Below are 12,091 nucleotides of genomic sequence, written 5' to 3' on the forward strand. Positions count from 1 at the left end.
GAGTTTTTGGAAAACAGAGAAAGGTTAAGACACACAAGGACAGCATCCCTCCTTCTTTCTTAAATTACATATTAATAAGGAAGGCCTGATAGGATAGTAAGTGTAACTTCTGTATCTGCTTTAGGATATTAACAGTGTATTAGGGAAGCAGTTAAAAAATGTCTGTTGCTTTAATGCTGGTCCCCTCTGTTCCCTCCGCCTCCTACTGAAGATCTACCCACACAGGCTAGCATAGGACCAGGATGCCTGGAGGAGGAACACATCAACACACTAGAGCATCGTTATATGTTGTTTGTTATCACATATCGAGTCTTATTACTAGAGTGTGTTAAACAGGAACTTAATGACATCCCACAAACCTTTAGTTTGTGCATTAAATATTAATCAGGCTTCTGTATATGTGCCAAAATGTTACGGTCAAATGGGGAGCAGAATAATAATCGAATCGTGTCTGTATGACTAGTGCCTGTAAAATAGTGTGGGTAAGGTGTATATATAAATGAATAATTTGATATCAACATTCAAAGCATTGACATTCATCGATCAAATCAAACAACAAAATTGCCTGGAATTCACTGATAGACCCAGTTTCACTAACCTATCAGATACAGGGTTGGCTATAGCATATTCACTATTCAAATGTATTTATTTCTCCATCCTTTGCCTACTGTCGGAGGGCAGCATACACTGCAGGGGGAGGGGAGGCGTGAGCGCTTAGCCAAGAGATACATACGAACTTGCAAAGATGACAGACTAGTAGATAGAGAGCAAGAAGAAAATAAACGGACGAGAGAGGAGCCATGCCTAGATAGGACTACTCATAGACTTCCTTACACTGTCGTCAGTAGCTGCCTTATCTATTTTCACCTCAGGCAGAAGGCGTCCACCGGGCCCACGGCCGATGAGCGACACAACGCCGTTGCAGTCCACCGTGCTGTTCCTCTTCCCGTGGAAGCCGCTGTAGCTGTTCCGTCGATAGGGGCTGAACAGCGAGCCCCGGCGCTCCTCACACTCCTCCACCGTGCTGTGCTCGTCGTCTGCAAACTCGTTCTCTGAGCCCACATCCTTACCACGGCCCTTGAAGCTGAAGATGCTGCTCTTGCTGTTGTGGCGGGACAGGAAAGGCGAGCCGGGTATACTGAGGAGGGACTGGAGGTAAAAGAAGGACAAGGAGAGGAGACATTTGTGTAATTGATGTAGCAGAAGGCGTTTCTGAATTACAATTGATTGCAGCGTCATTCCTCTGCTGTTTGTCATCAGTTACGGAGGTCATGATGAAAGCAACATCTGTGGGGTGTGAGAAATGTAATGCAACCAGGACGCTTTTCCCGAAGGAGGCATATTCTGCCGGAGCAGTCATGTGACTTAATAAATGGAGGGAATTACATAATTAAGTCAGTGATTCCCTACACATTCAAGGTCACACACACAGGACAGAGATGTAGGCAGCTGAAATAACATACTGTAGAGAGGAACCTGAGTCATAACAACATCAATCTGGGCTGTTGCTAGTATTGATCCAAATATTATTAAAAGTGCACACAGGGTATGCTATCTCAACTGGAATCCCATTTTTTTTAGAACAATCCTCTGTTACATTGTGCCAGTGCTCCTGATCTTATTTTGTAATCCTGCACTGTAAAACAGATCATAAGAACGGGTGGAGCCCTCGTGAGGCCTAGGCACAGCTGCAGGATTGCTCCCTTTGAAACATTCGTGTGTTCACCGTGAATAATTCAGTACCTGGACATGTGTTTCTATATCTCTGGACACTTTATGTCCCTCTATATGCGAGTTCATGCAACACCATGATGTACTGACCAATAGAGGGGCACTCTTAATTGGAAAAGTTCCTCACCTGACAGTCAAAACCGACACAGCCACATTTAATAAAGCATCATTTTTTTCACTGGCATCTATATTTTATTAATGGGTATAAAAAACACATCTCTTCTAATTATGTGCCTCTGATTTTATAGATGTCTGTTTTTAAGGTTTGATTTAGTAATTATCAATGAGCCTCAAAAAGCTTAAAGGGTCAGTTTACCCACGTGTTATCAAGAAATGCACAGTTACACTTTTATATGTTGGATTTGTGTCTGTGAGATGTCTGCCACCAACCTATAACAATGGAGAATTTATAAGCTTAAATCAGTCAATTATAGTCCTCTTAAAGGTCCCATGTCATGATTTTCCGGTTATTATTATGCATGTAAATGGTCTGCAGAGTCACAAACCCTCAAAGTACACCCTGTAGCGAGTAAAACTCTAACACAGAAAAGACCTGTCTTTGCTGCCCCAGAACGCCTCGTTGGAGATTTCTCTTTTTCCATTGTTTTCTTCCTGGGTACAGTGACGTGCCCATACCCAAATGGACCAATCTGTGGAGCCGTTACGTTACGGCCACACTCAATCTTTTCTCAGCTGCAGCTCTGCCGATTTCTCCTCCCTGAGACGGCGGGATGCGGCACGGCTGTGAGTCTGTATGTGACCACTGCTACGCTGACGACACCCAATTAATTCTGTCCTTTCCCCGCTCAGAGACCCAGGTCGTCGCACGCATCTCTGCTTGCCGCTAGGCAAGCAGAGATGCGTGCGACGACCTGGGTCTCTGAGCGGGGAAAGGACAGAATTAATTGGGTGTCGTCAGCGTAGCAGTGGTCACATACAGACTCACANAGTCATATAGAACATACATCAATAATATATACATACAGCAAAATATAATACTGATGGTATGCAGAAGAGCCATGGAGCGCATATTCCAAGGATGGTACAGTGGTGGGTATGACTGTGGCTTTTCGTCAAGAACCTGGATAGGCTCTCTTGAAAGCTGTTCTATGGGTTTCAGGTGTGTGGGCACAAGCAAACGACCGTTTTGTAAACAGTATTCCAATGTGGGATAGATCATTCCAGTGGAAGTATGCTTTGCGCATTGACAGTTAAAAATAAGGCTCTATTTGTTTAAAATGTTTGGCAAGTTGGAATTTAATGCTATTGATTACTTTCTGGATAGTTTCTAAAAAGTCAGTGCGAGGTCCCGATATGACACTCTCTGTTCAAGATACTTGCACTGGAGACTGTTCTATTCTGCTCCATTTAAAAGAATACATTGGATCCTTCGATTCCCTTAAAAACTAGAACACTATGGCTGCTTACGCTGACAAACTCACACTTTTAAACAAGAGAATAAGCTATATTTAAAACGTTATTTTGTATATTTTAACATAGCAAAAACAGAGAGAGGATGGCAGGACCTGTGTTTTAGGAGAGACCCTCCCCCTGCGTCAGAAACGGCTGCGCGGTAATACATCGCCCAGAGGTCGCTTTTAGTTTCCCCATGACGGTGTTGTCACGGGACCTCTTTCCTCTGGCGGCGGGAGGGATATTTCCTCTTCTTCCCCACATTGAGTAGGTAACGGTGAAAACTCTTCTTTGATCTCGCCGTTTTGTTTGGTTTCTTTGCCTTGTGTGGCACATATTTTGTACACCGCTGGTTTCCACAGTTGTTTCTTGATTTGCACTATTCTTCCGATTACAATGGTTGCGTGGAGATCTCGGAAAGGAACCAGAGTTAACCGCCATCTGTTGAGGTCAACGGTTGCTTTAAACTGTGGTGGTCCATACGTTTCCCTCTTCAGTTGTAGAAAGCGTTCATTCGCCTATAGTTGAATCGGTATCCCCAAACATGTCATTTCGCAGTAAGCCATTTCTCTCAAGTCTTCGACCGGAGGTTGACCCCGGCACGATACTCCGTTCTTGATTGACGCTCGACTGTGGTATGGCGGTTAATGGTTGTTCGGATCATGGTTGTCTCGTGATAAATTTGTTTTTTCTTTTTGGGAAAAGACTTGCGTATTGATGGAAATGACGGCTTATCTGCACGTTGTGTTCTTTTTTTTTTTATCTCCTCACCCCTTCTTGTATAATTGGGGCGGGCCTTTGTCACTTTATGTCCATACTAATTGTTTTGTATTGTATTGCTGGATTTTGTTATAAGACCTTGGGGCGGTTTCCCACCGTCACTTTTTTACTATGGATTTGAAACATTTTATGATCCACCATAAGCTGCAATTCAGTGGGGGCTTTTTCACATCCTGTGTTTGTGATAACATCAACCCCCTCCTATCGAGGATTCACCCTACTTGAAGATCTCACATCCTACTGATATCTCACACCTCGAACAAAGGGAGGCGTTGGGATTAGCTCATTAGCAGTAGTTAGGTTAGAGGTGTGCCTGTCCAGCACCTGTACCTTTCTATGCATACTAGATGAGATTGAAGCAGGGTGAATAAGACTACTGGTGCTGCATTGTCCCTGTAAAATAAACAGAATTAATATATGGGGCATAAAAGTGTGTGTTTTTGTTTCAGTATGCCAGAGTATCAACAGAGGAAGACCGACAGGGGAGTGCCCACTGCTCTGCTGCAGGGTGGCCTCAGGTGAGTTCAGGAGGGCAAACATTCAGAAGTGGCATGGTCCCTGTTTTTGTTCATTCACCCTGTACCGATTCCAAAGAAGAGGCTAGGTTGAGAGTCAGGATTCACACACACCCCCAGGAGTGCGTCTACTGGAGCTCAAAGGAAGGGTTCTCAACAGACAGAGATGCTATTTGAGAGACACCTGATGGAGGGAGGCTGAGGGCTGGGATTATTGTATGCTCAAAGCGAGGTAGGTCAGGTAATTAAGGTAGATACTTTTGTATCTATTAGCTTTCTGACAAAAGGAAAGTAAGTGGATTATTTTGTCCTATAGTGAACAGACTTGTATAGATTCCAATGTATATTCTTTAGTGCGAAGTTTGCCTGATGATGCTATAAGGAATACAGCTGCAACTTCCTTGCAAACATTGGGCAAGGATAAGAGATGGCCGGAGCTGACTGCTACAACGTTTTGAAGCGGCACCTTACCCTCTCGCATACGCTCAGGCTACGTGGCTGCAAGCGCAACCATATATCAAATGGTGAAATATTTTTTTGTACAAACCTGTCTGCTGTCCTGACTGAAGCGATGATTCTGTCCCACAGGGACTTGGAATATGGGACGAAACCGGGTCTAAACGTCCAAAATCTCTTCTGGGTTTAGATTTGTTGCCATGGAGAAAGTGTTTTACGTATTGGCAGTGTGACATCTGCGAGCGGCCTAACTTGCTTTCATACTTGTTATGGCTTTGCTTGTGTAAATGCATTGGGGAATTCATCCCTTATGATGAATTCCACGCGGAAGAAGTTCACCTTCTTCACAGCAATGGCCCTCCTGGGCTTATTGGCGACGCAATTGGGTGGATGCAAGAGTAGACCTTTTTGGTCTTCCTCGAAGCACTTCCAGAAGCCATACCAAGCCCAGAGTCAAAGGTTTGTGGTCTAGATCTTGGAGCAATCATTTCCTTCCTACCTTTCTTGTGGAGGGGAGTAATTTTTTGCGTATTGGGAGCCATGGGATTCATCCTCCTCCTCTTTCCTCCCACTGTTCTCACAAACTACAGCCCTTGATTCGCACTGATATGGGCACTGATAGAGGCACATCGAACAGGCCGCTGTACAATTGGATGAAACTCACAGGAACCCAATGACAGTTACATCGCCGGGCATTGTGAAGAGGCCCCTTCCTCTGGCGCATATTTTTCAGCGGGTCGCGTGCACTGGGAATTTAGCCTTTTATAGAGCTTTTCCAATGACATCGACTGTTGCGCCGATCCCAAGTCACAGACGCCCACCACCCAGAACCTCTACCAGGCAGTCCAACACTGTTCCTCCACTCGCAGCCTCCTTCCTCCACTCGCATCCTTCTCTCCACTCACAAACCTCCTTCCTCTACTCGCGCCTTTCCTTTTTTGTTTGTCTATTTGTGTGTTCCTAGGACTTTCTCGCAACGCCTTTGCTCACCCTTGTCTCCGTCCAATCGCCAAAAGCTGGACCTAAGATGCAGTACCACAAAGGGAGAAAAAGAAGAGAAACGGCTGTCCCTTCTAAAAACACATATCGATGAAAGATCAGCTCTGAGGGCTGTAGAAAAAGATCTAACGCAATTTTAGGTCTAAAGCGAAGACAAATCTATTTCGCCATCAACAGACAAGGAGATCCAGGACCTCATCTGATGAAGATGTATGCCCAATCCTGTCCTTTTGTGGTTGTGCTGAGGCTTTACTCCAGGTATGTTTTCTGCAGTGTGCTCCTTGTAAAGCCTGTGGCACATCAAGGATTTGCATTAGATGGAATTGCTTTTTATACACTGCCACAACTGTGATTTTTGGTTTCTGTTTAAGTACTCTCTATTCTTATTCTTATCATTCATTTATGAGTGAGAATAGTGTAAAATCACATCTGTTTTTTAAATGAAATCTACAGCTCAGTTATGCTCTTGATCATCTGTGCAACAGCGTATACATTACAACGGTGGAACGCATGAGTGACAACTGTTCAGTACACACTGGCATTCAGTTGTAAGGGTCAGTTTGGAAAATAAGTACGATGTCCAACCTGCAGCATGACTTTGAGATATAAAAACAATCTTCAACTAGTTGTTGTCAGTACAGCTTACACATGTTAGTTTGTAATGACAGTTCTTGATATAGGCACCTAAATCCGACTATCCAATTGTAATGTACAGTTTTAACATATTGGGAATATCACAATATTTGTGAATATGTCTGGGTGTTGCCATCTGCACGTGGTGGCGCTGCATTCTTACTTACGTTGCTATGGTTATGGAGGTGATGCCAGCGCGGTATTTGAAATGTTCATATTGATATTTTTTTAACACTGGCTTTGTAATAAAAAATATGGCAAAACGAAAACAGCCAAGCGTCACAGCTTTTGGATTCACAAGCAAAGAAGCGAAGGAGTCTAAAAATGACAACGTGAACGGAAAACAACTTTTAGTTGGCCGGCTGTAAGCGGCGTTAGGGTCGAGCTTGACAGCTCCACACCGAGGGAGAGGCCTGCCGATGCGGAGCCTGAAGAGGCTTCAACAACGGCCACATCCGCCGGCATAGTGACACCGTCTGTATTAGTAGAAGAGTGTTTTTATAGCAATTGATTGCATCCGCGCTGCTGCGCCAGTCAACAGAGCGTGCGTGTGACATATTTAGTAGCAGGATGTGCTCTGAAAAATAGGGCTCCCCGAAAGCAAATGGGTAATTCGAAAACTGACAGAGCTCCCTCTATACAAATCAAACTGTAGACGGTGTGAAAGCACCTATTGTTTTAAATAATGGTCGGAATGTGACCTGTGAGCCTTCTGAATTACTGTGGGACAGCACATTCTAAACTAAAATGTTCAATCAATAAAGTAACATCTTATCTTATCTTAATAATATCTTCATATTCATAATAATAATAAATCATACAGTATGTGTCCGAAAGGGAGCAGGAGGAAGCAAACACAAAAATATACAAAAAATATACTGCATAATAAAGCAAACGATTGTAAAGGTATAGTATGAGCATAACAAAATCAGAAGTGTAATGTAAACATTTACATTATAATTATGATTATTTAATATATAAAGACTATATATTATTGAATTACAAGATTAGATATACTTTAGTTGATCTAAGATATTGATGTGTTCAAATGCTCTTCAAAACACAACTGAAAGTCCATGAAACTTGTCTTTCTGTATTTGTGAATGAAGCGCCATCTCCTGGTTAAAACCTGAAATTGAAAATCTGGCAACGCCCTCTTGGAAAATAGTGGGAGGGCTTAACATTCCTCTATACTGGTCTTAGGCAGGTCGTAGGCAGGAAGCTGTAAGCTGGAGTCTGAAATTCAGTGCTACATCTGTATCAACAGCCCCACCAAAAATATTTTCCACCAGCCGCCCTGCATTACATTACATTGCATTTAGCTGACGCTTTTATCCAAAGCGACTTACAATAAGTGCATTCGACCAGGAAGATACAAACTTGAAGAAAACAGAATCATATAAGTACATCAGGTTTCATAGAGCCAAAACATTTAAACTGCTACTCAACTGGCTTTAGATAAGCCAGTCCTTTGTTAGTACTTTGTTAGTAGTTCTTTGTTAGTAATTCTTTGTTAGTAATTATTTGTTAATAATTCTATTGCTCGAAGTGGAGTCTAAAGAGATGAGTTTTCAGTCTACACCGGAAGATGTGTAGGCTTTCTGCTGTCCTGATTTCAATGGGGAGCTCATTCCACCATTTTGGAGCCAGGATAGCAAACCCACGTGTTTTTGCTGATGGGAACTTGGGTCACCCTCGCAGTGCGGGTGCAGCGAGCCGTTTGGCCGATGCAGAGCGGAGTGCACGTGCTGCAGTGTACGGTTTAACCATGTCCTGGATGTAGGAAGGGCCAGATCCATTCACAGCATGGTACGCAAGTACCATTGTCTTGAAGTGGATTCTGGCAGTTACTGGAAGCCAGTGAAGGGAGCGGAGGAGCGGTGTGCAGTGGGAAAATGTAGGAAGGTTGAAGACCAGACGAGCTGCTGCATTCTGTCTTTATTTTGTATGGCTTTAAGTGTGTTTTAAATGTGTTTTGTCATTATTATGGCGTGCACCAGCATGTGGACGTGACACGTCGCTTGTGAAAGAGCTCTCCAGTGCCTCTGCGTTGCTTGGCAGAAACCTTTACAGGTCTTCTTCCTCAGACTCAGGGCTAGTGTAGTCATTGTCATCCGACTCCTCAATGTCCTGCTTTAATTGAAGATCATGGCATTAGCGGCTACACCGCTGTACGCATGTACAGCCTGTTTGTGTTGGCTTTTGAGGAAGTGCCACCTCCGACTGAGGACACTCTTGAGCCCCTGTGCAGCATCCTCTGTCAGGTCACCGAAATCTGTAGAGGAATAATCACACAGCAAAAGGGCTGAATGTAAACAAACCATGACAATTGCAAATCTAATACTATCCAGCCGTCAATGTGGGACACCACAAGAAAACAATATATACAGTTTTGAACACCACATTATTTGACTGAAATACCCTTTACTGTCACGGCAGACACCCTGACGGTTCTAAGTGGCCACCGTCTCTCTACAGTTTTTTCAGACCACGGGTCTATCTTGCTCCTCCCGTAAAGTTCACCGTCAAACGTCCATACATAAACATTCCACACAAGACACAACACATATACACAATAACCAAGAACTCAGACCAGAGTAATCAAGTCAAATTACCAGTTAGGTGTCAGATTCAGAACATTCCTTAACCTGGTCGTAATTTTGTGAAACTACCCACTTCACCTTAAATAAGGTAGTAAAGCATCGTAGGTTCACAATAAAAAACAATATCGGTGGATCTTACTGTCTCTACTCACGAATTTGGTCCGGAACGACACCAGTCAAATAATAATTGTCCCCATCTAAAGAGACAATTAGTCTGATACCCAATGAGAATGCTCCGTGACTTGGGAAGGTACCTCTTATATGCGCAATGGGTTCAAAGAGGTTTTTCTCTACAGGGTTCTTCCATTTACCAACAAAGAAGACATACATTGTACGTCATTTAGGAGTGACAGTATAACTGTGTAGGTGTTTGTTACAAATTTTACCGGGTACGGAGTCGTCGAAAATCTACTATACTATAACCAGGTGTTTTACGACGAGGCGAAGAAATATGACCGGTATGGAATTGTTTTATCGGCCCCCTAATGGTCTCGAAGACGGCAACCTGGCGTTCTACTCCGTAAAGAATCGCACTACGTACGATTTCGGGTATGTCGTTTTTACGCTCCATGTATTGAGAATTACTTTCCTAAAAAAAATTTACAACACCGTACCGTACGGAATAACCTGATAGTTTTTGAAGATTTCTTTACGATGTATTGTATGAAAAAACGCGACCACAACGTCCCACTCTACCCCACCCGTCTTCAGTCCTGCCTCGTCCTTTGTGTCACCTCTCTCCCCTTCATCTCGGTCCATAAAAGAAATTACCGTAATAACATGCATACCTATGTTCTCAGAATTATCTTTCGAAGTCATGTTATACATACAAGTAGAAGTCACTGTTCGGCAACTAATCAACTTTCTATAAGAAAATACAGACTCCAATTTTACTTTCTATACCGGTCGAAGTATACAGTCGTTGTCCATTTACGTGAACCGTATAACATCTCAGCATGTGCTTCAAAGAGAATTTCGGTAGGTCAAATTCAGATACTACCACATCCTCACTATGAATAATACATTACCACTGGCTTGTAATTAACATTGTAAAGTAAATATCCACTTGGTCGAAAAGAGAGGTCCCGTCGAGAACCAGTGTCTTAGTGTACTGTCTTCGTCCAACCATAATTGTATGTGTACACTATTCCGTCGGGACTATTCATAGAAATAGTCTCTCAAGGGAAGAATTAAGTATCCCCTAATGACATGAACATTATGGTCAGTGTGAAAATTGCTAACAAAATCAGTACAGTAGTCCAAAGAGTGAGTCATACGGACTACACTGTTTATATGAAATGAAACAACCTTATAAACAAGAGAAAATCCCCTTCTACTTGTACGAGTGAGTTGTCCCGGTACCCGACCTTGTCTTCTTCTTCCCTGTTGGGAAGTAGTCAAACGGGTGTCTATGACAGTTGTCATTCCCGTTTAACTGTTAACACAAGAGTAGACTGTAATGTATAAAATACTTCCTACAGACGTACATTTGGAGTACCCGATGATATGTAATACAAGAGGGAATAGGGTGTAGAAGGAGAACGTTCAGTCTACCACAGTATCTACAAAGTTGACAAGAAAGACTTCCAGAACATGAACTTTTGACCACAAGAAACGTAATACCACAACGTACCCACGAAAAGCGACTGTAAAGAAAAAAACATTTTCTAGTGTCTCTTCGTTTCCAAACCGTTCGACCGGTCGAGGTCGCTTGAAGTTTTCCTCGTGTTGGAACTTGTCCTCTGGTATGTCGTCCACCCACATACTACAGTCCGTTACCCATCAGTGTCCATTCTGTATGTGTCCAAAGAGGTATATATGTAGACAAGTGAATGACATTCAAATCTGTGTGGTTATATTCAACCGGGTAATATAACTTTCGACTCATGACAGTGACTAACATAGAGAAGCAAGGTTAACAAAAAAACACGTTGATAAATCTCTCTCAGTGCGGGGTCCCACATGACTTCTGACCGTCCCACACTATAACTCTTGTAGTGACAGTGAGAAAACGCGTCCTTTCGTTCTTAGACATAGCAGTCAGTACCCCAAACCAAGCTGTTGACATCGAATAACTTTAATGAAAAAGTTTTTGTTGTTTTTGTAAGACCCGTGGTACTGTGTCAAAAAAAAGGCAAAGTGAAACGTCTGTCGTTGGTCCGTTTCCGTTTCCATTCTCCTTCTCTTACTCTCTCGACTTCTTCTTCGAAACGCTTTTCAACACGTTATGTTGTGGCCATAACGTCCTTCTCTGTCTAGCTGCTCCAACAACCGAACGTCAGACTGTCTCCCGATGTAGAATGGTACCCTCTCCGTACGTTTACCATCCTATTAACGAATCAACCGAACCACACAAAAATCAGATATGGTTTTATACTTTCTTGGTTACGATAGCGATGTTTCTAAACACAGAGTCTTTACTTTTAGTAAGGACATTATTATATTATATACTTATTATTTATAAGGAACAGGTGATGAGGTAAGGAAAGGAGTTGGATTTCCGTTGTGGAAGTCCAAACTTCTCCAGACAGAAACTGGTCCATTACGACCAGTCTGCAAACCTCCTCCTCGTCTCGTAGCCACTTTCTCTACACGTGTAGTACAAGGAAGATTTCCTTCACGTTCTTCCCTTCGTGAGTCTCCTGTCTGAAACCTCCGTAGTTTTGGTCGTCATACAGACTCTAGAATTGTAAACTTATAAAAGTAGTGGAGAAGTTGTCTAACGTACAGAATGTATTCATCTTGTGTAGACAGTGACACAGTCCGGCTTCACTTTATCATTTAATGACTTTGATAAGTAATAGTTCTAGTATTAGCTAATAAAAGACAGATAACTGATAAACAATTCGTGATATATTTGTAATTAGTTGTACAGGGTAAACCGTGGGTTATATATCATTGTAGGAAGTCAAATTCTACCTAAATGGATAAAACATCACAAAAATGTAAACGTCGTAACAT

At 42.7% G+C, this 12,091-nt stretch overlaps 1 protein-coding gene and 1 long non-coding RNA gene across 4 annotated transcripts in view; one reads left to right on the top strand and one right to left on the bottom strand.

Moving 5' to 3' along the window:
• The window catches only part of LOC104947642 (sodium channel protein type 8 subunit alpha-like), a 53,509-nt gene that overhangs the window by 22,892 nt on the left and 18,526 nt on the right, over nucleotides 1-12,091 (bottom strand). For all 3 annotated transcript variants that reach the window (XM_010773693.1, XM_010773692.1, XM_010773695.1), the window contains exon 12: nucleotides 868-1,149. In XM_010773693.1, the coding sequence (XP_010771995.1) occupies nucleotides 868-1,149 (282 nt within the window). The remainder of the gene's footprint in view (nucleotides 1-867; nucleotides 1,150-12,091) is intronic.
• Nucleotides 8,435-12,091, top strand: part of LOC104947641 (uncharacterized) — a 9,238-nt gene continuing 5,581 nt past the window's right edge. The window contains exon 1 of the long non-coding RNA XR_798588.1: nucleotides 8,435-8,804. This is a non-coding gene — a long non-coding RNA (uncharacterized lncRNA). The remainder of the gene's footprint in view (nucleotides 8,805-12,091) is intronic.

The sequence above is a fragment of the Notothenia coriiceps genome, unplaced genomic scaffold (assembly GCF_000735185.1).
Source record: "Notothenia coriiceps isolate Sejong01 unplaced genomic scaffold, NC01 NC01_scaffold00012897, whole genome shotgun sequence".
Lineage (NCBI taxonomy): Eukaryota > Metazoa > Chordata > Actinopteri > Perciformes > Nototheniidae > Notothenia > Notothenia coriiceps.